Raw genomic sequence first — 20,549 nt, 5'->3', positions numbered from 1 at the left:
AAATGTCCTGGTATTTCAAAGCATTCATGATGCCATGCACCCTAACAAGGTTCCCAGGGCCTTTGGAAGAGAAACAGGCCCACAGCATCACTGATCCTCCCCCATATTTCACAGTGGGCATGAGGTGCTTTTCTGCATACTCAGCTCTTGTGTTACACCAGACCCACTTAGAGCATTTGTTGCCAAAAAGCTCTATCTTAGTTTCATCTGACCAAAGCACACGGCCCCAGTTGAAGTTCCAGTACTGCTTAGCAAACTCCAAACGTTTGCGTTTATGATTGTGAGTGAGAAAAGGTTTTTTCTGTACATGCCTCCCAAACAGCTTGTTGGCATGCAGATAGCGCCTGATGGTTGTTTTGGAGACTTTGTGACCCCAAGAAGCCACCATTTGTTGCAATTCTGTAACAGTGAGCTTTGGAGACCTTTTTATTTCTCTTATCATCCTCCTCACTGTGCGTGGTGGCAAAATAAACTTGCGTCCTCGTCCAGGCTTGTTTACCACTGTTCCAGTTGTTTTATACTTCTTAATAATTCCTCTGACAGTAGATATGGACAGGTGTAGGTGAGTGGCTATTTTCTTGTAGCCATTGCCTGACTTGTGGAGGTCAACACACATCTGCCTTACTTGAATGGTATGTTCCTTTGTCTTTCCCATGTTGAAGAGAAATGGCCTCTGTGTCATGTCATATTTATACCCCAGGAAAACAGGAAGTTGTGAATTACTAATTAAATGTTCCTACATACTCTGATCAACTTCGTAAACGACTGTAGAATTGACAGAAATACTTTAATTACATTTATTTCCTAAGAAATGTTAGGGGTGCCAATAATTGTGGAACAGGTGATTTTATGAAGAATAATTATTTCTTAGTCAGGGATTTTTTTTTCCCCCTTAAATTTCACTTGAGTTAAAGGTTGGATTTTACTCTTTTTTCCATCGTGGTCCTATATTATTTAGAAAGAAACTCAATTTATTAGAAGCTAAAGAACACATCTTAACCAGGGGTGCCAATAATTATGGAGGGCACTGTATAAGCTGTTGGTGAGTGAGTTCACAAAGGGTTAATGAGGATACAAGCTTTTATTTTAAACAAGCTGGACTTACTAAACTGTTATTAGAGAGTATAAGACAAGTGTAATTTAATGAAGTACAAAATATTTGAATGTAAAGTGAAAATTGCAACAGTTTGAGCATTACTGTTTCTAAGCATAACAGTAACACACACACACAACAGCAACACTTTTAACATGTACTGCAGTTGCAGAATTGTTGTAATTGATTTCTTAAAGTTCTTCTTAAGCAAATACAAATCTGCACTGAACGAATCGAACGAATAAAAGTCCCCATAATGCCATAACTCTCAGTTTCTCTTCTATAGCCAACATAATAGATTTTTACTCTTTTATGATAATGTTAATTGTAGAATGTTTTAGTTACCTTTTAATAACATTGAAAAATAAATAAATACAAATTATGGCATCATACAGAGCTGTTTGTCAGCTTTCACTCTCAACAGTACTTTCTACACCTGCCAGTATTTCTCAAACCAGTGAGAGTTTATGTACTTTATACTGTGAGTAGTGCTAATATTATGACAAAAATGTTGGCTATTTTTGATCAGTGACAAAGTGCTCATTGGGGGGTTTCCCTTTAATAGGCTTGCAGTGGAACTACACCTTAACCACAGGACCCCTTAACCTGTAAAACCAGGTTTCCTTTGCATGTTGTTCTTATTAGAGCGTGTCACCTTTCACAGGTGGGTGTAAATGACGTGCATTTGTTGTGTGGGGAAAACAGCACTGCATTCGGTCATATGTTTAAGAGGAGAATAGGTCAGCTATTTTGGCAGATTAAAGGCAATGTTTTATCTGCAAGGTGATTTAAAAATATGCATAAAGTTTCCTCCAATGTGTAATAGTATAACAAATTACCTGTAAAGAAAACATGATGCACTTCATGAAGCACTTCACTTCAAAATAACAATTCTATATTAATTCTCCACTTAAATGGTCACTTAATGGCATCTCAACGACAGGCTGAACAAACTCATAAAGAGGGCCGTCTGGCTCTGTCCTGGGGTGCTTCTTAGACCCAGTGCAGGTGGTGGGAGACAGGAGGATGACAGCCAAGCTGGCATCCATGCTGGAGAACAGCTCCCACCCCATGCATGAGACTCTGGCAGCACTGGGCAGCTCCTTTAGCGACAGGCTGCTTCACCCCAAGTGTGTGAAGGAGCGGTATCGCAGGTCCTTCCTTCCTGCTGCCGTCAGACTGCACAACCAGCACTGCTCCCAGCGGACCACATACACACACACCTAAACTACACAGACATGTTCAGGGAACAGAGGTCCCTCAATGTAAAAATACTATGTGCAATACACCCCCTTCCACATGTGCAATTAAGAGTCATTTGCAATAACCTGTAAATAATATTGTGATTGCTTTTTGAATTTTTATTTATATAGTGTAAATTATTTATCTAAATTTTTTTTGTAACTGAGTGTCTTGCTATCCCTTTCTGCTGTGACACTGAGAATTTCCCCACTGTGGGACTAATAAAGGATTATCTTATCTTATCTTATCTTAAGATCAAGGTACAGACTTGTATAACTTGTACACTTAATAATAGGTACATAATAGGTCACTATGTTTTATTTACAAGCATTAAACAAGCGGCAAAAGATTATTACTTTTACTTATCAGATGCTTGACAGCAGCTAGTTTGGTGATGTTTTGTTGATGTAATAGTCTGGCGAGAGGTTATTTAACAAAAACTCAAAATAAAAACAGCTCAGGACTGATCTGCAGCAAAAGTGGGCAGTACATTTTGATTAGATTTTCCTGACTATTTTTGGGAGCTTTTGTTACTTTGAATCTGTAAATTTTCTTTTTGTCATCCACTCTGGAAAGCTGGTTGCTAACTGTCATCAGGATATATATATATATATATATATATATATATATATATATATATATATATGTGTGTGTGTGTGTGTGTATATATATATTAGGATCAAGAACAATTACATTTTTGTAACTATCCATTCATTATGTAATTACCAAATATATATATACACAATTTAGTGGATAGTTACAAAAATGGAAAATGATCCTAATGTGCTAGTAAGTAGTAAGATTATTAGCATTCAGTAGCAAATCATATGGTATTAGTCAGTTTTACAAGAAAAATAATGTCTAAAATTAATGTGATTTCTTCTTCGTTTTTTGTCAGTTTACATTTGTTGATTTGACGGAGCCAGATCACAAAATACATGTGTCAGACCTGCTGCGTAAGAAAACTCTTGTAGGACGTAACAGCAAATGAAAATATTAATTATGAAAATAATGACAGTCACACTGGTTATGCAAATTAAATGTCTAATGCCATCTGCTTTATTAGAAGACCCTACTTCCACTCGCCACTTTAGTACTGTCACTTTATAAAATCCCACTGCCTTACTATTCTACTCATGAAGTTCCAACCTAAGGGGAAGCTTGTTTAGCTGTGTGATTAAGATACTGTCAACAATGATCAGTCAACAATGTCGTGTTCCAGCACCCCCACCTATTTTTGAATTTCTACTAGAATCAGCTTAAGTTCATCATGTAATAATTATATAATAAAGTAATAATTAATAATTAAGTAATCATGTATAATTTTTGTTTTTGTCTCTGAAAAGTACAAAAATCTACATACATACATATACTGTAGATATCTGAAATGCTGTGATTATGTTTTAATGATGATAAAATAATGATGACACTAAAATAAGAAATATAACATATAATAATATAGTCTAAGTGAAATTAAGATTACTCATTTAATTAAATTTTATTTCCATGGTTTCTATAGCACATGTAATGTCACTAATGTCACCTAAATTAGTGTGTTTTGTGTGTCTAAGTTTGTGGTCAGTTAATTTGGGGAAACTAGGCTTTTTAAGGCAAGTGAAGGAGGCCATAATTAGGCTGAAAAACTAAAGGACCAGAGGGAGCAGAAACTAGGAGTGGCTAGATTAACAGTTTAGTACATTATTAAAAAGAAGAACACACTGGCGAGCTCGGCAACATGAAAATAACCTGGAACACCCTGGAAGACAACTAAATAGAATAGAAGAATAGGGAAATCTGTCCTTGGTCTTTTGCGTAAGTAGGCATATCATTGTCAAAGTGTACAATCAAGATAAGCCTTCATAAATTAAAACACAGAGAGTTTACTTCAAGATGCAAACCACTAGAAACACTCGAGAACAGAAAGCCAGATTACTCTGCCCAGTTCTAGAACAAGATTACTGGGACAGATGAAATCCAGATTAGGTACAGAGAAGGAAAAGAGAGGGTTCATAATCTGAAGTATACCACACCTTTATCTGTCAACATGGTAGATGTACTGTTATGGCATGGGCATGTTTAGCTGCCGATGAAACTTGGTCAGTAGTGTTTATTGATAAAATTAATGTGTTTATCATCATCATCAGAATGTTTTCCTCTTAGTCCAGTTCATGGTAACTGGCAATGGGCCAAGCAAAGAAAGTAGAAACCCTGTCAGGAAATATAATCCTTTCAGGGTTTTCAAGACAAAACTGAAGGCAGAAAGGCCAATAAACAAGCAACAACTGAAGAAAAGGCCTGGCAAAGCATTTCAGGAGAGAAATCTCATTGGGAATTACAGCCATTTCTCTTTAGTGCCTCCAAACAGTTAATGCAGTATTTGAAACCCCTTTTAATTTATTTAAATTCATTCTTAACATCTTAATTGCCTAATTTCAAATCCATGTACAGCTAAATTACAAAAACATATTGCACTGTCCAAATACTTGGATATGGATATGTATACACTGTGGGCCAAAACTGTAGAAACAGGTTTGTAAAATTAAAGACAAAAATCCAGTAATGAGACAGTAATCTGTTTATTATCACACAAGTTTCTACCAAAACTGCTCACTAGGAGTCTTTTTTGAATTATTAGAAAATATATATTTTTAATTCTTTTTATTCAGATTATTTCTGAGAATTAGGAATTTAATTTAATTTTATTTATTTATTTATTTATTTATTCCTTTTTGAACCAACAAATGAAAGATTGTCCAGTCAGGATTTCTATTTGAAAGTTTTGACACAGACAGATTATACTGAATAGTCAAAGTTTGCTACAGCATGACACCTGCACAAGACTCACCTGAACAACTCACATAAATAAACTCACATAAATTTTAAGATAAAGTTTAAAGGAGGCTTTTGTCAATTTTGATGTAATTCAGTGAGTTAAGAGAAATATTTATGTAGATTTATGTCAGTCTTCAATAAAGCAATAAAAACATCAAGCAGATAGCTATGTGTGTGTGTATTTGTGTGTGTGTATGTAAGCACACAATCATTTCAGAATAGAATTGCAGCTGGGATTAAATATATAGGAGTGCATTATTGAAATGCCTGTGCTATTGTAGCAAAGACACAGAAACTCACCTGCAGTTTAAAATGATCTGATTTAACATGCTCCTGAATGTCCCTCAGCTCTTCTCCTTTAATCCTATGTTATCTGGCTATTCTACTTTATGTTTCATGTAGAGGATTTGTATTTCCTTTACAGAAAATCAACAAATGTGTTACTTTTCTAGGGTTGTATTATTAATTAAAATAAAATGTTAATGAACTAATCTATAAACTGTATACATTTTATTTAGTAATATTTCAAATGGATTTTTATTGTCTGTTTAATCAAGTGTTTGGTAACCCAATTATCTTTGCTAAAACATTACTACATGATGGCACTTCTGGCCAAAAGTATACAACTAAGACCTAAAATAATGAGAATAAAATATATAATGAGTATTTTCATTTTGTTTTAGTATTAACCCCCCACCTCCATTGTAAGAGCTAAATCCAACAACTGTTTCTCTTTTAGACAGTCCTCGATCACTGTGGAATAGGAAAACCAACCCATTGGCTGGGTTGTTCCAGTAGTGGGTTAACTACCCAAAACTAGAAATTACCCAACAAAACACACTACCTAGTACTGAGAAAATTACCCAACCAAGTCACAGAGCAGGCTTAACTTAAAAAAAAAAAAACAGCTTGTACAGTGAAGTATTTAACAAGAACATGGCTGTTGAATCAGATTTCAGAGAAAGGAGCAGCAAGCATAAAGTCAAAATGAGAAACTAATACATGTTCACACTGCTCATATATTACACATACATGCCTTTACAAATCAGCAACCCTGGACATTAATATGATATTGATGTCATGTAAAAGGACATACATGTTTCAGTTTTCACAGTTATTCAGACTGAGAAAGCACTTTTGCAGATATTACGGTAAGCATACAGGAAGGCAGCAGGGTGTAGGTGGGGGATGGCCTGTATGGGTGGCTCTGTACACTAGGAATAATCGGTTTACAGACGCTTGCGTGTGCCATACTAAAATGTTGTGTCTATACCAGTGATCATCCTATTTATAACCCTATGACAGCAATCAGTCAGCTTGGAAATGAGTTTGAGTTGAGCTTAGTTCAGTTAGTCGTACTTTATTGATTTCCATAAGATGTTTGTTTAAGATGTTTTGCTATCCAGAAAAACAGTAGAATGAGTTATATGTATTAAGTATATCTGAAAGTACAGCATGTACATGGTTGCTCCATGTATTGTCATTCATGCCAATTTGCTTTCAGAGAGTAATAATAAAATGCCTTTTCAGTCTTTTCAGTAAACACCCTTTCATTTAAAGACTGAAGTTGGAACTATTATACAATATGAAACCAGCAGGGTGTTAGGTGTTGTAGAACATCTGTCCTGCATATTTGTTTATATACATTTTCCCTGCTCAAACACACCCAATTTGACTAATTGGCTAAAAAAGCCAATAAAAAGCCCTTCCTTAACTTAAGTGTGGGTTTTATAGTGGACAAAAAACACAAAAATGGGCAAAATTGGGTTTGTAGTTTCCATATCGGTGCTCTTGGTACATCACTTTACAGCTACTCTATATTTGAAATGCACTTCAAACATGTCATACATATGACTGAGAAAACATAACCATACTGGTGCATCATAGGAAGTCGTCATAGGATTCCACACACATAAAATATTTTAGTAATGCTGATTGATCAGATACGTGTCAGACACACACTAAAGTGGAAAGTGGTAATATATATAGTACATACCATTTGCTGTGATCAGCAGTTGTTCTCAACTCAGAGCTGACAGGGCTGTTGGCGGGTTCAGACTGAGGGGTCCTGTCTTATCCGGGCTATCGGTGGCATTACTGTACCTCATATCTGAAGCAATGACACATTCCTGACCTTTAGGGGTTAACTGACAGACTTTTGCTAAAAGAATCATAGCTTGATGTTATTGTGGAAATTGTGAGATTTAAAGGAAACCAGAGGCCAGTTCCTGTCCAGAATGTTGTATGTGGGAGCCTTATTTTTGACTTCAAAGCTAATTTTCCTATAAGGCTGGAGGTATGGTACTAAGTGGGGCACGCTTTCGCAATGTGGCGAGATGTTTTCAAAAGGCTTCTGGGAAGAGTTGTTTTCTGGCATTTAGACTGTTAACGTACATGGAGACGACAAGCTGCAGGACCACGCTCCACTCAGTTTTAATCTGACTGAACAAATTGTCAGCATCTGACATTTCTGAAATGGCCTAAATGATACAAATGAGAGTTGAAAAGACTAGACTGCTTGTGATTTCTAAGGTAAAAACACACTGGGTGGGATGGAGTCTACGTGTCCAAGAATCAGCTAAACCCACTGGATCTAATCTGTCCAATTTACAACGTATTAAAATTCTTTCAGACAACTGAATTTTTAACCCACCAAGGCAGGAGAATAGAGCTCGGCTTGCCTCTACGAAAAGTGTCAGTTCAGATAAGGTTGTATTTTGCTTTAATCTGATTGTCAGCACGTCCGCGATGTACTAAGGGTTAAGACCTAAAGGTTCAAAAGGTTTTTGAAAACACCATGACGTTTACAAGCGACTAATGAAAAGGTGACCAACAGGCTATTTAAGACACTGACATGCCAATACTATGAACAGATTGACGCACTTGATTTCTCTGTTTCCTTCTTTCCATTTTGAGTTTTTTTGGTGTCTGAAACTTGTAAACAGCACTTTCACCCCACGCTCAGCCTGCCCTCCAACGCTTGAAGGTTTTGCAAAGCGCTCGGAAAATGAGCACCATGACAAAATTCCTGTTTATAACTCAGGTATAGGCCGTATAAGGTATCTAGAGGCAGGTTTCAAACAGAGTATTTTTGTAGACTAACCCTCACAAAAAGAAAGTATCCCCGAATTGCCTTACAGCCATGTTACACATGTTCCTGTGAAGCCTCCTGTTCATTGTCTGTTCTATGGCTTCATCTTTAAATCCGAAATCACTTTTACTGATCGCTTTTCCAAACAGCAAGTTCAAAATCACTTTTACTGACACATTAGTCATTTGTGTTTGGTCTCAGTCATTTCAGTAATATGCAGACCATTTCACTGAGGCTGAGTCATTTTGTTGGTGCACTTTTCACTGCTGATGGTCTGCCCCATGATGCAGCATGCTGCTGCCCTGGAGTGCACTACACTTTGAAGGCATGTCTGTAAGTCCACTGTAAGCCAACTCATATCTGTCCTTCATTTGAAGTGAACGTCTATCAGTGTTTTCGCCCCACACAAAGGCATTGAACACTTGAAATACAGGCTAATTCTTTAACAAATTCTGATTCATAACTAAATAATAAGCTGAAGAATATGACTTATTATTCAGGAACTGCTACAAAACTAATATAGGTTAGGTAGGTTTTTAAAAAATTAAAAATGAGGTTTTAAGGGATCAGACAAGCCTCTGCCAATTCCACAGTGCTGTATGTACTGAAAATGACAACATACAGTCATGTGAAAAAAGACGCCCAATGAAAACTGTTGTATTTTTTAAATACATATTTAAACATGGACTTCTTTCTATTTTACTTATATGGAAATATGGGAGTAATGTAACTAAACAGATTTTTTTGAGGGAAACCACCTCCACATTAATTACTACTTAAAATGCCTAACATTTGACTTATGTGCTCCACATCAGCTGGAGGTGATTAGAACTTCATTGAAGAGAATTTTGGAGAAGTCTAGTGGTGTCATATTTACCATACAGTATACTACTTTAGGTGCTTTGGGGTTGTGAAAACAGTGAACTGTAACAATCCCACATTGCACTGTAATATAAAGCCTACAAGCGATGTACGCTAAATGAACACGGAAAACCCAGAATTTATTGAGCTGTCTGGTTTGAAGATTCTCATGCAGCTTTTCTTAGGAAGATGGACGCACAGTTCAGATGCTATGTGCAACAGTGAGCTTGAACATGCCAATATGCCCCAGCCAGGCTGTCCTAGCATGCCATTGCAGGACCAACAAGTAGCTTTTGCCACAGTCAAGGTCAAAGTTGGCACACTAGGGCTGAGCAATTAATTGAAAATGAATCAAAATCAACATTCAGAACCTCTAGTCAGTGTTGTCTTGCCTGTGTTTATATATCCATCCATGTTGCTTCCATGGCGCAGACGGGACTAGGAAGACTACACACATTACAGTACATGAGACACATAATAACAATAAAATTATATATATATATATATATATATATATATATATATATATATATTTTTTTTTTATGTCTGTATGTGTCTCGTGTACTGTAATGTGTGTAGTCTTCCCCATCCCATCTGCGCCATGGAAGCAACATGGAGATCTCAAACACTAAACAAACTGAGCAACTCAAGCAGCTTAAATAAATGTTCATTAATCATAATCAAGGTAAAATGTTTAATTACTCATGATACTGATCTGAGGTCATATCACCCAGCACTATAGCACATGTTTGATTTTATGGGAGATGTGCAGTAAGGAAACACTTGCTGTCAAAAAAACAAACATAAGGGCTAGACTCAGGATGCATCTGTCCAAAGCACACTGTTCCTGTCCTGGCCATTGTCTAGATGATCTCTGAAAAAAAAAATAAAAAAAAAAATATATATATATATATATATATATATATATATTTTATGTATTCAGTTTAATTACCTCAATCTCTTATATCCCATAGATCAAATGTCCATTGGTGTAAAATGTTAAAGACAAAGGTTTCTTAAATAAAGGTTCTTCATTTTTATCATGTAACTATATCTGAAGTTGGTTACTCCTTGGTCACTTCTTCAATCCCATCCCTCTGACTGGATGAACTCTAGCTAAACTACCTATTTATGTCTATTTTAATATATCTCTAGTTTAATTATGTGTATAGTCTTTATCATATGTCTTGAACGCATGTGTAAGTGGAGGATTTCACTGTACAGTGTAGCTGCCTGTCTGCTGTGCATATGACAATAAAACTCTTAAATCTTGAATCTCGACCCGCTGTTGGAATCTTGGATAGAGCAATAAATGTGTCCCTTTTATCTAAGCCCATAAGGTGGGCTTTCAAAGTGCACTCAACTTCACCCAAGGTACTCTTGGACTCAACACACAGTACTGTTCACAGAATTACATTGATATGTTGCTAGAAGAACATGGGCTTGGTTCTGACTTCTCTGTGAACTCAAATCACTGTATGGATTTGTTCAATTCCATACACTTTCAGCTGCTTCCTGCCCAGATAAATGACTTCATTTACTTTTTCAGGTGGACCAAGATTTTGCACAATGCTGCATGTTGTAATTTCCAGGAGTATTAAGCTGTCTCTTCAGGACCTGAAGCTGAGACAGGGTCACTGTGCTCTTGATAAATTGCTAATTGCTATCTGTTGTCTTAAGTTTAAAAGATTTAAAGAACACTAGCATTTGTTCACCTGATGCTAAACACTGTCAGATGTATACTGTATGGTTCTAGCTTTTCTCTTGCTTGCAGATTTTAATCTACATCTGTGGCTTCAGAATGACTTGATTATCATTTGACACAAGGCCAAGCAAATACAAGGATGCCCCCTACAGCGAAACAGGCATTAAACCTGAGGAACTCTTTTTGTCTATAAAATAAAAGCTAAGAGCTGAGTTTTAACTGCCTGAACGTTAAATGCATTATTACTTAATACATATACAAAAAAACCTAATAATATCTAATATATGTTTTATTTTTATTCAGTATTGTACAAAATGTCTGTAGATTTATTTTTGTATTTTTACAAATGTTATTAAAGAAAAAAATAAGCTGTATAACATTTTCTGCCGTGCTGCAAAAAAAAGAGAAAGAAATTGTCGAACTGCTGTCGCATTGATCAAACAATACGAAGTAAGAAAAGAGAGCGAGAAAGAAAACAACAGAGTTTAGTACAGGTTGGTCTTCTTCATTATCCGCAAGAACTCCTGTTCGTTAATTTCTCCGTCTCCATCTCGGTCTGCCTCGTCGATCATTTCCTGACAGAGAGGAAATGAATGTTGGCATAATGTACAACAAAATGACCAAAAAGCAACGACAACAAAGCATTTCTCTGATGCCATCAGCCGATTGTTCTTAATTATATGCGTGATCAGAAACATGAAAGGATCCTCACCTGTAATTCCTCGTCTGTGAGATTCTCTCCAAGCTCTTTGGCAACTCGTTTGAGATTTTTGAAGGAAATTTTGCCCGTCCCGTCATCATCAAACAATCGGAATGCTTTCAGGATTTCTTCTTTTGAGTCTTTTTCACTCTGTATTGGAAAATCAGTAAAATCACAATATTCAGCAAGCCTAGAGAACGCATTCTTGTTTTGCTGTAGATACAGTATTAGAACAGTGTGCTGATGTATGTCACAGACCACCTTTCTGATATGTACAGTGGCATGCAAAAGTCTATGGAGCAGATTTCCAAAAACATAAAGTTAATATTTTTTGTAAAATATCTCCTTAACCACGTTTTAAAAGTACTAGCATATAATACCCACATGTTTAATATCAATGTTCAGAATAGCTTTAGCTGTCTCTATAATGAGACCTCATATGACCTAGGTGTCATTAGCTGTGTGACGAGATTGAAGATTTTTTTTCGTTCATTTCTTTTGAATACATACTCATGTGGATGAGTGTGATGAATAAATTGTCTTTGTGCTTGAAATGGATATACCAGAGTGTGAGATTCATGAAAGCAGTGAAATGTCTGAATAAACTAGTTTATAAACAGCGAGAGGCAGAAAATACATTTCTGAGGGTCTATTGGTCAGTGTCACACAACACATAGATGGTCGCACAAATCCAGCAATTACATATGAGAGGCAGATGACGGACACATAAAACCACCAGTTAGACACGGCAGAAAATACATTTCTGAGCGTCCATTGGGGAAGAAAAATACAAAAAAAAGATAGTCCTCATAGGCTAATTAGGATCAGAGACCTTGTTAAAATGTAACGTTGAGCTCAAATAATTTCCATAGTGCTCCTTTAATTTTTTTTTTAAACTCCAGAATTGTGCAAAAACAAAGATACTAATCTTTTTTAAAATGTTGAATGGGATGTGTCATCTGTCTTTTGGGAATCAGTACACCTTCTACTCAACTATTGGCAGGAACAGAAAATGTAAACAGGGGTGCCACTGTATATTATATATTTTTTATCACATGCTTGGTCATGTTTTAAAAGCCCGTTCACACTATATTCAACATGATGTTTTAAGGGCATGGGATGTTTCTTCATGCGTTTTACTTTTCTGCTGATTTAGACAATTCACCATTTTCTGGGTCATCATGGAGAGAAAATCATTGAAGTCGATGGTGCCTGAGCCTTCTTTATCAACGTCAGCAATCATCTTCTTTATCTCTTCCTTCTTTGGCTCAAAGCCAAGAGCTCGCATAGCAACCTGAATAAATTATTACAGATTATTACAGATTCACAAGATCAGTGGCAATCACCAATTATTCTACTAACATTGTCATATGTTTTTGTACATGTATGACCTAAAATTAAAGCAAAGGGATCAGAGTAATCCAGTTCAGCTACATGAACAGTTGGATAAATCATTAGTCATTACAAAATCCAGGAATGGAAACTAGATCGAGAGCTTAAACTAGTAGTCTTGCTATTGCAGGTTCCTTTTTTGCTTAGTTCCTTTACTGTATAAGATTCACATTCTTATTTTACCTAATGACCGCGTGAATTAGAATTAAATACGGGATTGCCTGTGATTTGTTTTCCATATAAATAGTAACATACATTTACTTGCTCTTACCTTAAGCTCTTTAACATCAATAGTGCCTGAACCATCAGTGTCAAACAGATCAAATGCTTCTCGAATCTCCTGCTTTTGTTCCTCTGTCAGATCCAGTTTGGGACCGGCTTTTTTCCGCTGGGTTGCCGCTGCGCTGGGTTTTCTGAAGCTTGATGCCTGTTTGAAATACAAGAAAGTGAATCCACTGGCTGTATTTTCACTTACAGATGCCACAACTGTATCATTTATTAAATATGAAATTGTACATACTGAAACAATAATAGATTCATTGTTACTGTGCAAATGTTTGTACCTCCTTTTTTTTTTTTTTTCCCCTTTTTCTCCCAATTAACCCACCTGTTAACCCACTGGTCCTCACCTCCACCGTACCAGCTAACAGACGCCTGTGCCAGCCAACATCAGTTAAGAGTGATGAGGCAAGGCCGTGCCATCTACACACCTGGAGACAGCCCGTACAACTGCGCTCTCTCGGACTTGCGACCTCAGGATCATAGTGGTAGCATATTAGACTGCTGAGCCTCTTGGAGCCCCAAAATGTTGTATATACTTTAAATGACCGTCTAGCAGTAGAGAACAGAGTTGCCCTAACAGTCATTAAAAAATAAATCTGTTTGACCACGGATTTTTCTTCTACTGTACATAATTTTTAATTTTTCAATATTGACTATTTTTCAATTCAAAATAATAATGAAATATATTTAAAGTTTTGTTGTGCTGATATGTGCTCTTCTATTTTGTGGTTTAATATTTTCTTTGTGCAGATATTTATGTATTTAGCTTAGAAAGCTCATTTGGTGCAAACACAGAACTGTAGTTGATAACATTTACATAGCTTCATTTATATTTTTACAACCGTCACAGTTTACCCTGCCTACTAGGGTAAGTTGTAGGGTTTGCTTACACTTTGCTTAATGCTACAGTTTTCTTTGGTTGGGTGTTGGAAACAATGTTCACTGAATGTTTTCATTTGTAGTGTGGATTAACTGCAGGTTAACTGTATTTAAATATTATTAATATTTCTCAAATTTCTAATTGGTCAAAAACTACCAAGGTTCTTAACAATAAATACAGATAAACACATACTATTATATACTATTACAATGATTGTGCAGAAAACAAAAGGCGATAGCTTGTGCCTGGGTATCCTACCCATCAAAGTTTGACACTAGCTAGCTCCTAATATTTTATCCCCAATCCAGGTGTCCCCAGGACTAACATATATTCAGATATGGACATTAATGAGTTACCTAAGCAAAACTAGGTGCTCTCAAGGTTTTTTAATCCCTTAAAAATGAGGGTTAGGGTAGAGGCAACTGAGATGGTCAACATTAATGCTGTGTGCACATGTGGACATCTGAGTTGAAGCCTAACTAACTAGCTATATATCTTAGTTAGCTATCTCTAGCTAAGTAAAATGAGACGTAGTTTCACCCATTCAGAGACACAGTATTGGTGATGCAGGCTGAATGACCAGAGTTAACTCACTGTCACCCTGAAAGTATAGCTAGATAACGAAAGAGCAAGCTTACAAGAACTAGCTAGCTAGCTAAGTCCGTTAGCACTAGTTAACGTTAGTGTTACCATAACAGCCCAGCGTTAGCTATAGCTTCCCTGCTAGCTAACAATGGCATCTGTCAGGTGTTCGCTGTTTCTAAGTTACGATCAAGGTAGAATTGCCCATCTTAACCCGTATTTTGGAGTAAATATAAGCGAGCAGGTCAGCGAACGTCTTACCATACTAAACTTGTCTCCAAACAATATAGCTACTCTTCAGGATAGACCAAACGTAAATACTCCGCCGTTCGGCTAGGTTAGTTCAACTTTCTGATAGGCGTGGCCACCAGGAGACTGACAGCGAAACGCTTCAATAGAAATCTAGTTTTCCTGCACGAATTATGCTAGCAGACCAATCAGAAACGTGTGGGCGGGCCTTCGCCGTTTGATTGGCAGTTGTGCGTTCGTTTAGTCTGTCTCTTAGCAACAAGCGGGGATTTGGGGCTGACCTGCAGTGCGCATGTGTGTGGCGGCTCTGCGCGTACGCTGGCTGCGATGCTGCTGGCTAAAGAGGAGGGCGAGTTTTGGAGGAGAAGGTTGTTGTTTGCTCTGTTGGCTAGATAACTCAGTCAGAGCTGGACCTCGGACTCTCTGCTCGGCGAGGTTAAAGGGTTGGCCGGTTCTTACGCGGTCAGTCGTCAGTTATTTTCTGGGTTTAACTGGAGTCAGAGGGAGCTCGCTAAGAGGGCTAACGGTAGTGCTAGCACTGGCTAATGTAGCTGCATGAGTTTATTACGGAGCCTTAAAGGGACAACGTAGATGACTCGTATTTAGAGGCTTGAAAAGTTCTTAATAATTTCTTTACTTTAATAAATAAATATACATATAATATATTATTAAATATAATTCATAAATAAGTATAAATAAATAAATACCCCATCTAAACTAATCTCTAAATACTAGCTAGCTATATACTATTCTGTACCTTGATACTTTTGGGACTATATATATATATATATATATATATATATATATATATATATATATATATATACATACATACATATATATATACACATACATACACACACACACATATATATATATGTATGTGTGTGTGTGTGTGTGTGTGTGTGTGTGTGTATATGTATGTGTATATATATATTACACACACACACATATACATACATACATACATACATACAGAAATAAGTTTTAGAGAAGAGGACCCTGCACTCTTACCCAGGCTTTCCAATTTGTAATCTGCCAAGAGAACAATTTGGTGCAGTGGTGGCTCAGCGGTTAGAGCGCCGGGCTATCGATAACAAGGTTCTGGGTTTCGATTCCTGGGCTTGGCAAGCTGCCGCTGTTGGGCCCTTGAGCAAGGCCCTTTACCCTCTCTGCTCCCCGGGCGCTGGAGTTGGCTGCCCACCGCTCTGGGTGTGTGTGTCTACTCACTGCCCCTAGTTCACTAGTGTGTGTGTGTGTGTGTGTGTGTGTTCACTACCACAGATGGGTTAAATGCGGAGGACGCATTTTGCTGTACGGTGTACAGTACAGTGACAAATACGTGCACCTTTACAAGTATAAAATTTAATTTTGATACCAAATGGAAATCATTTTGTGCAGTAGCATACACATAATACACAGTAATTATTAAAGTAAACATTTGTACATTTGTTTTTTTTTCCCAGTACAAACATTTTTCTTAAAAGATAGTTAAAGTATGATATAGTAATATTAATATATGTGACTGTAGAAATTTACTGTACATGCAGTATTGTGTAAGCTAAATTCACATCTTGCAACAATAAAAAAACAGATTATTTGAGCTGTGCAGATTGAATATAAGATGTTATAAATTGAAGTGTGGCAGTGAAACAACTTCAATAGTCTACATTCAAGAAATAGAACTTAATCCAGCAAAATGATTGGTAGTTTTTGAGGAATATCTGTATTAAGATACTAATTAGAAGACAAATTTACAACATACTGTGTCTTAAATCACAGACATTCACTGCAGTCTAGCAAGCAGCTACATCATTTTAACCCTCTACTCATTTCTATCCCTTATCTTCACAGATGTCAATACTGGGAACTGGAGCATTAAACCAGGGTCGCCATACTGGGCTCCAGCAGCTGGAAGCCATAGCTGCTGCCGCCAATGCTTTTTTGGGCCCTAACAAACGCTACAAATTCATCCAAGATGAGGCGAGTGAGGAGGCAGCACTGGTCTGCTCCTGTTACCGTCTCCTGGAGCAGCTGGAGCTCAGCAGCTCTGTTGGGCAACTGCTGCATGAGACCACTCGGACTCACCAAGAGACGCTCCACTCTGGCACAGGCACACTGGTTTTCCTTGCAGGGGTCTGGAGTAGGGTGGTGCTGGAGTGTCTTCACAAAGGCATCTCAATTCCACACATCATAGCTGGCATGTCAAAGGGCCTGGACCTGTGTGTGGAAGCTTGCAGGTGTAATGCGGTGACTGTGGAGGAGCTTGTCAGTAAGACTGCTTTACTAAAGCATCCGAGTTGTGGGTACCATGTGAGTGCTGCGGATGGTTTATCTACAGAGCTTTTGTTGGATATAGGAGTGAAGCAGTCATCTCAGGACACTATTAGGGCCAGAAATGGTGTAACTAATGGTGTAACTATTAGGGCCATCAAAGAGAACCTTTCTCTGAAGCACAGAATAAAGCTCAAGCACAGCAGGCACTTCAATTCAAGTAGCACAGAGGCTGAGGGGACACGGTCTGTGGAAACTTCATACCAAAAATACTCAAAGACGTTTGAGTTAGTACAGCTAGCCGAAGCTGTCAGCCACGGATGTGAGGCTTCCATGAGGTTAGTGATGGAGGCTAGCAGGATTCAGTCTAGATATGGCCCTGGAGGTCAGCGTTGCAGTGTTCTAGATGTTGATAGACTGGTAACGTGCCCATTGCCAGGGCTGTCTGAGGAGCACTCTCGTGTAGTCCATGGGTATGTTGTAAAGTCATGTGTGGAGCAGGTGTCAGTAATCAAGCATTTCAAAGAGCGGATGTTAAAAATTGGCCTTGTGAATGGTGACCTCACCGAGGCGTACCGTCACATAGGTTTCAACAGGCCTAAAAAGACCACCTACTTTAGTGAGTGCATCTCCACAGGGGACAGTCGGGAGGAGGAATGGACAGACCTTGCATTGGGAATACTTCTGAACCTCAGCGTAGACGTTCTCCTTGTGAGCGGAATGGTCTCCACACAGCTAAAGAACCACTGCCTCAGACACAACGTCCTGGTTATTGAGCATGTGAAGGTCACGATTTTGAATCACTTCGCTACAACCACCGGAGCTGTTCCTATTGCTTATGTCACACAGCTTAGCACGCGGTGTGTGGGCGCTGGAGTCCACGTTAACGTGCTGGAAGATTATTGTGGTACAGGGAAGGCGGAATTGACCCTGTTGAACATTGTGGCAAGTGGGACTTCTCTGGTCACGGCAGTCATCGCTAGTTCAGTCCATGCTCAGCTCCAGAGCCTGGAAGACCAGTTCTGGAGCTGCGCATATCGTCTGCACCATGCACTCGGCGACGGAAAGCTGCTGCCCGGTGCAGGGGGGACCGAACTGCTATGCACTCACCAGCTCTACAAATATGTGGACCGGCCCACTACAGGCAGAGAGACCGATGCAGCTAGAGCAACAGGACCCCATGAGCAGGTGATTCTGAGGATGATGGCGGAGGGCTGGATGGACTATATTTCCACTCTTATGGTAAATGCTGGTCAGGTCAAGGGCAAAGCACTGGCATGGACATGTATTGTCCAACACCTAAAGGACTTTAAGAGCAAGAGCCCTCTAGGATGGCCAGATGGGATGGTAGAGAGACAAGGAGAGGTGTTGGAAGTTTATGATAATATGACAGTGAAGTTTGAGGCTTGGAGAAGAGCTCTAGATCTGGTGTTTTTGATCCTTCAGACAGATACAGAGATTATTACAGGAATGAATGAGAGTGAAGGGCAGTGTGGAGATGTCAGGTTTCTCTGACAATCTGTAATATGTTTGGTCCCATGTGCTGTATTGCTAAGCATTTATTTATTTATTTATTTATTTATTTTTACCCATTTCTTTTTGAAAAAAATACACTAAATAAAGTGTTTTATATAAACATGGTCTCTAAAGTGCTTAATTAACATCTAGTCATCAAGTGTTGACTAAATGAAGGATGCTTTTTTGCTGCACAGAGGCTGTGTCTGGATAATATGATCCTGTCATGTCTGCTTTTTTTGGTTTTGTCTGACCGACAGGTAGATCCACATGGCTGCCAGATCAGGCAAAATTCAAGAAAGTTTCATTCAGCTTTTCAGACGCAGCTAGATTTCACAGCTGCTGCAAGGGGGGCCCACTGGCCAAATTCGGCCCTTGAAGAGGTTTGATTTGGCCCACCAAAAAATCATATTGTGTCATATCGTATTCACACGTGGAGCACATATGAATGTTTGCACCACAATGTCGTAATTACTAGATTTTCTGATGAGCCACAACTTTTCGAGCTGGATACTTAAGAATCCGAGCTCCCACTGGTAATGGTATGAGGTTATTCGGCAGATGGTTCATAATGGTTTATCCCTCAGCAACATACAAAATTAGATATGAGCATATGCCATGTGATGCTTCTAAATGGAGAAAAACATTCGGCACTTTGTTGCAACACTCAAATGTTCTCTGTTTGATGACAGAAACCAAAAGTAAACAAAAAAAAAAACACCTTCCCCTCCATGTTGTTTCAAGCAAAACCACTTGAACACATTCATATGACCTTTGCTGTCATAAGTAGGAATTTCCAAGTAGGACTTGATGGAAGCATTAATATATAACATTAACACAGTGTTTCTAAACCATAGTAGTTTCAGGAAATGCTATTTAAAAATCACATCACAATTTTAAAAATCATCATCACAAATCACCTGTTCCACGTCTCTATTTCATTCTATAAATGTTTTTCACTTTTTGGCATAATGTGAATCTAGCAGTTGTCAGAATTTCATGATGAATGGACAAACAGAAATGCTCCAACATGAATACATGAATCTTTACACTGATTTCCATTCAGTTCAGATGGTTTTTGTTCATTTTCTGTAAAGTTACTGTTTTGGTGACAGTCCCAATATAAAGCCTCATCCACATGTATTTGTTTATGTATAATTATTTCGTTACCAATCTTTATTGTTATATTTTCTAAGAAAGATTTTCTCAATATGTGTTTCTTCAAGCACCTGGATCAGTGTGGAGGGGCCTAGGGGACCACTGGTGTAGAGAAAACATTTCACTGATTGTAAAGATGTAAGGTCAAAGCCTGCAGTGGTATTTCAAGAACACAGCTTTCATTATCATGACAACGAACCTGTCCCACATTTTTCCAAGTTGGTGATGTTCAGAAATGCTAAGGCTAATAAATTGCAACACATCAAACCAGGTATACAGTTCCCACCCCACAGGACAAAACATTTATGCAGAATCAATATCTCTGTAGAAATTAGCTTATTAAAAAGTTTTTAATTCATATAATTATTTATTGCATTTATTCAGTAGTTTATTAAAAATAGTTAAAGTACAGTAATACCACACACTTAATAAAAATGGAGTTGTCTAAGGTTTCTTACAGTGGCTGATTTAAAAGTATATGTTACCGAAAGAAGCAACACAGTTAAACCGAGTGTTTCAATTTGAGTCAAGTACACCAAGAATAGTCCAGGTGTTCATAACACATCATAGCACACAGATATATTTGGCTACACTTGGCTGGAAAGCAGTATCTAGAGTGTATTTTACTCAGTGGTGTAAAAAAACACCAGAGAAAGTGTGCAGAAAGTGAAAGTATGGGTACTGTATTCTACT

The 20,549-nt window shown here is 37.9% G+C and overlaps 3 protein-coding genes across 3 annotated transcripts in view; 1 reads left to right on the top strand and 2 right to left on the bottom strand.

The window, feature by feature from the left end:
- rpl26 (ribosomal protein L26) overlaps nucleotides 1–20,549 on the bottom strand; it is a 164,083-nt gene that overhangs the window by 114,132 nt on the left and 29,402 nt on the right. The window lies entirely within an intron of this gene.
- cetn4 (centrin 4) lies at nucleotides 11,096–15,015 on the bottom strand. The gene is made up of 5 exons (XM_072673601.1): nucleotides 14,922–15,015; nucleotides 13,188–13,343; nucleotides 12,690–12,818; nucleotides 11,537–11,674; nucleotides 11,096–11,399 (listed from the first exon to the last, which is right to left on the bottom strand). Exons 1-5 carry the CDS (start codon nucleotides 14,922–14,924, stop codon nucleotides 11,310–11,312), a joined length of 516 nt encoding a protein of 171 aa, XP_072529702.1. The 5' UTR covers nucleotides 14,925–15,015; the 3' UTR covers nucleotides 11,096–11,309.
- bbs12 (Bardet-Biedl syndrome 12) lies at nucleotides 15,230–18,819 on the top strand. Its single transcript, XM_072673600.1, has 2 exons — nucleotides 15,230–15,371; nucleotides 16,764–18,819. Exon 2 carries the CDS (start codon nucleotides 16,764–16,766, stop codon nucleotides 18,696–18,698), a length of 1,935 nt encoding a protein of 644 aa, XP_072529701.1. The 5' UTR covers nucleotides 15,230–15,371; the 3' UTR covers nucleotides 18,699–18,819.

Source organism: Salminus brasiliensis, chromosome 2, assembly GCF_030463535.1.
Source record: "Salminus brasiliensis chromosome 2, fSalBra1.hap2, whole genome shotgun sequence".
Classification (NCBI taxonomy): domain Eukaryota; kingdom Metazoa; phylum Chordata; class Actinopteri; order Characiformes; family Bryconidae; genus Salminus; species Salminus brasiliensis.
Note: the sequence above shows the minus strand (reverse complement) of the source record. Positions and strands in the feature narration are given on the sequence as shown.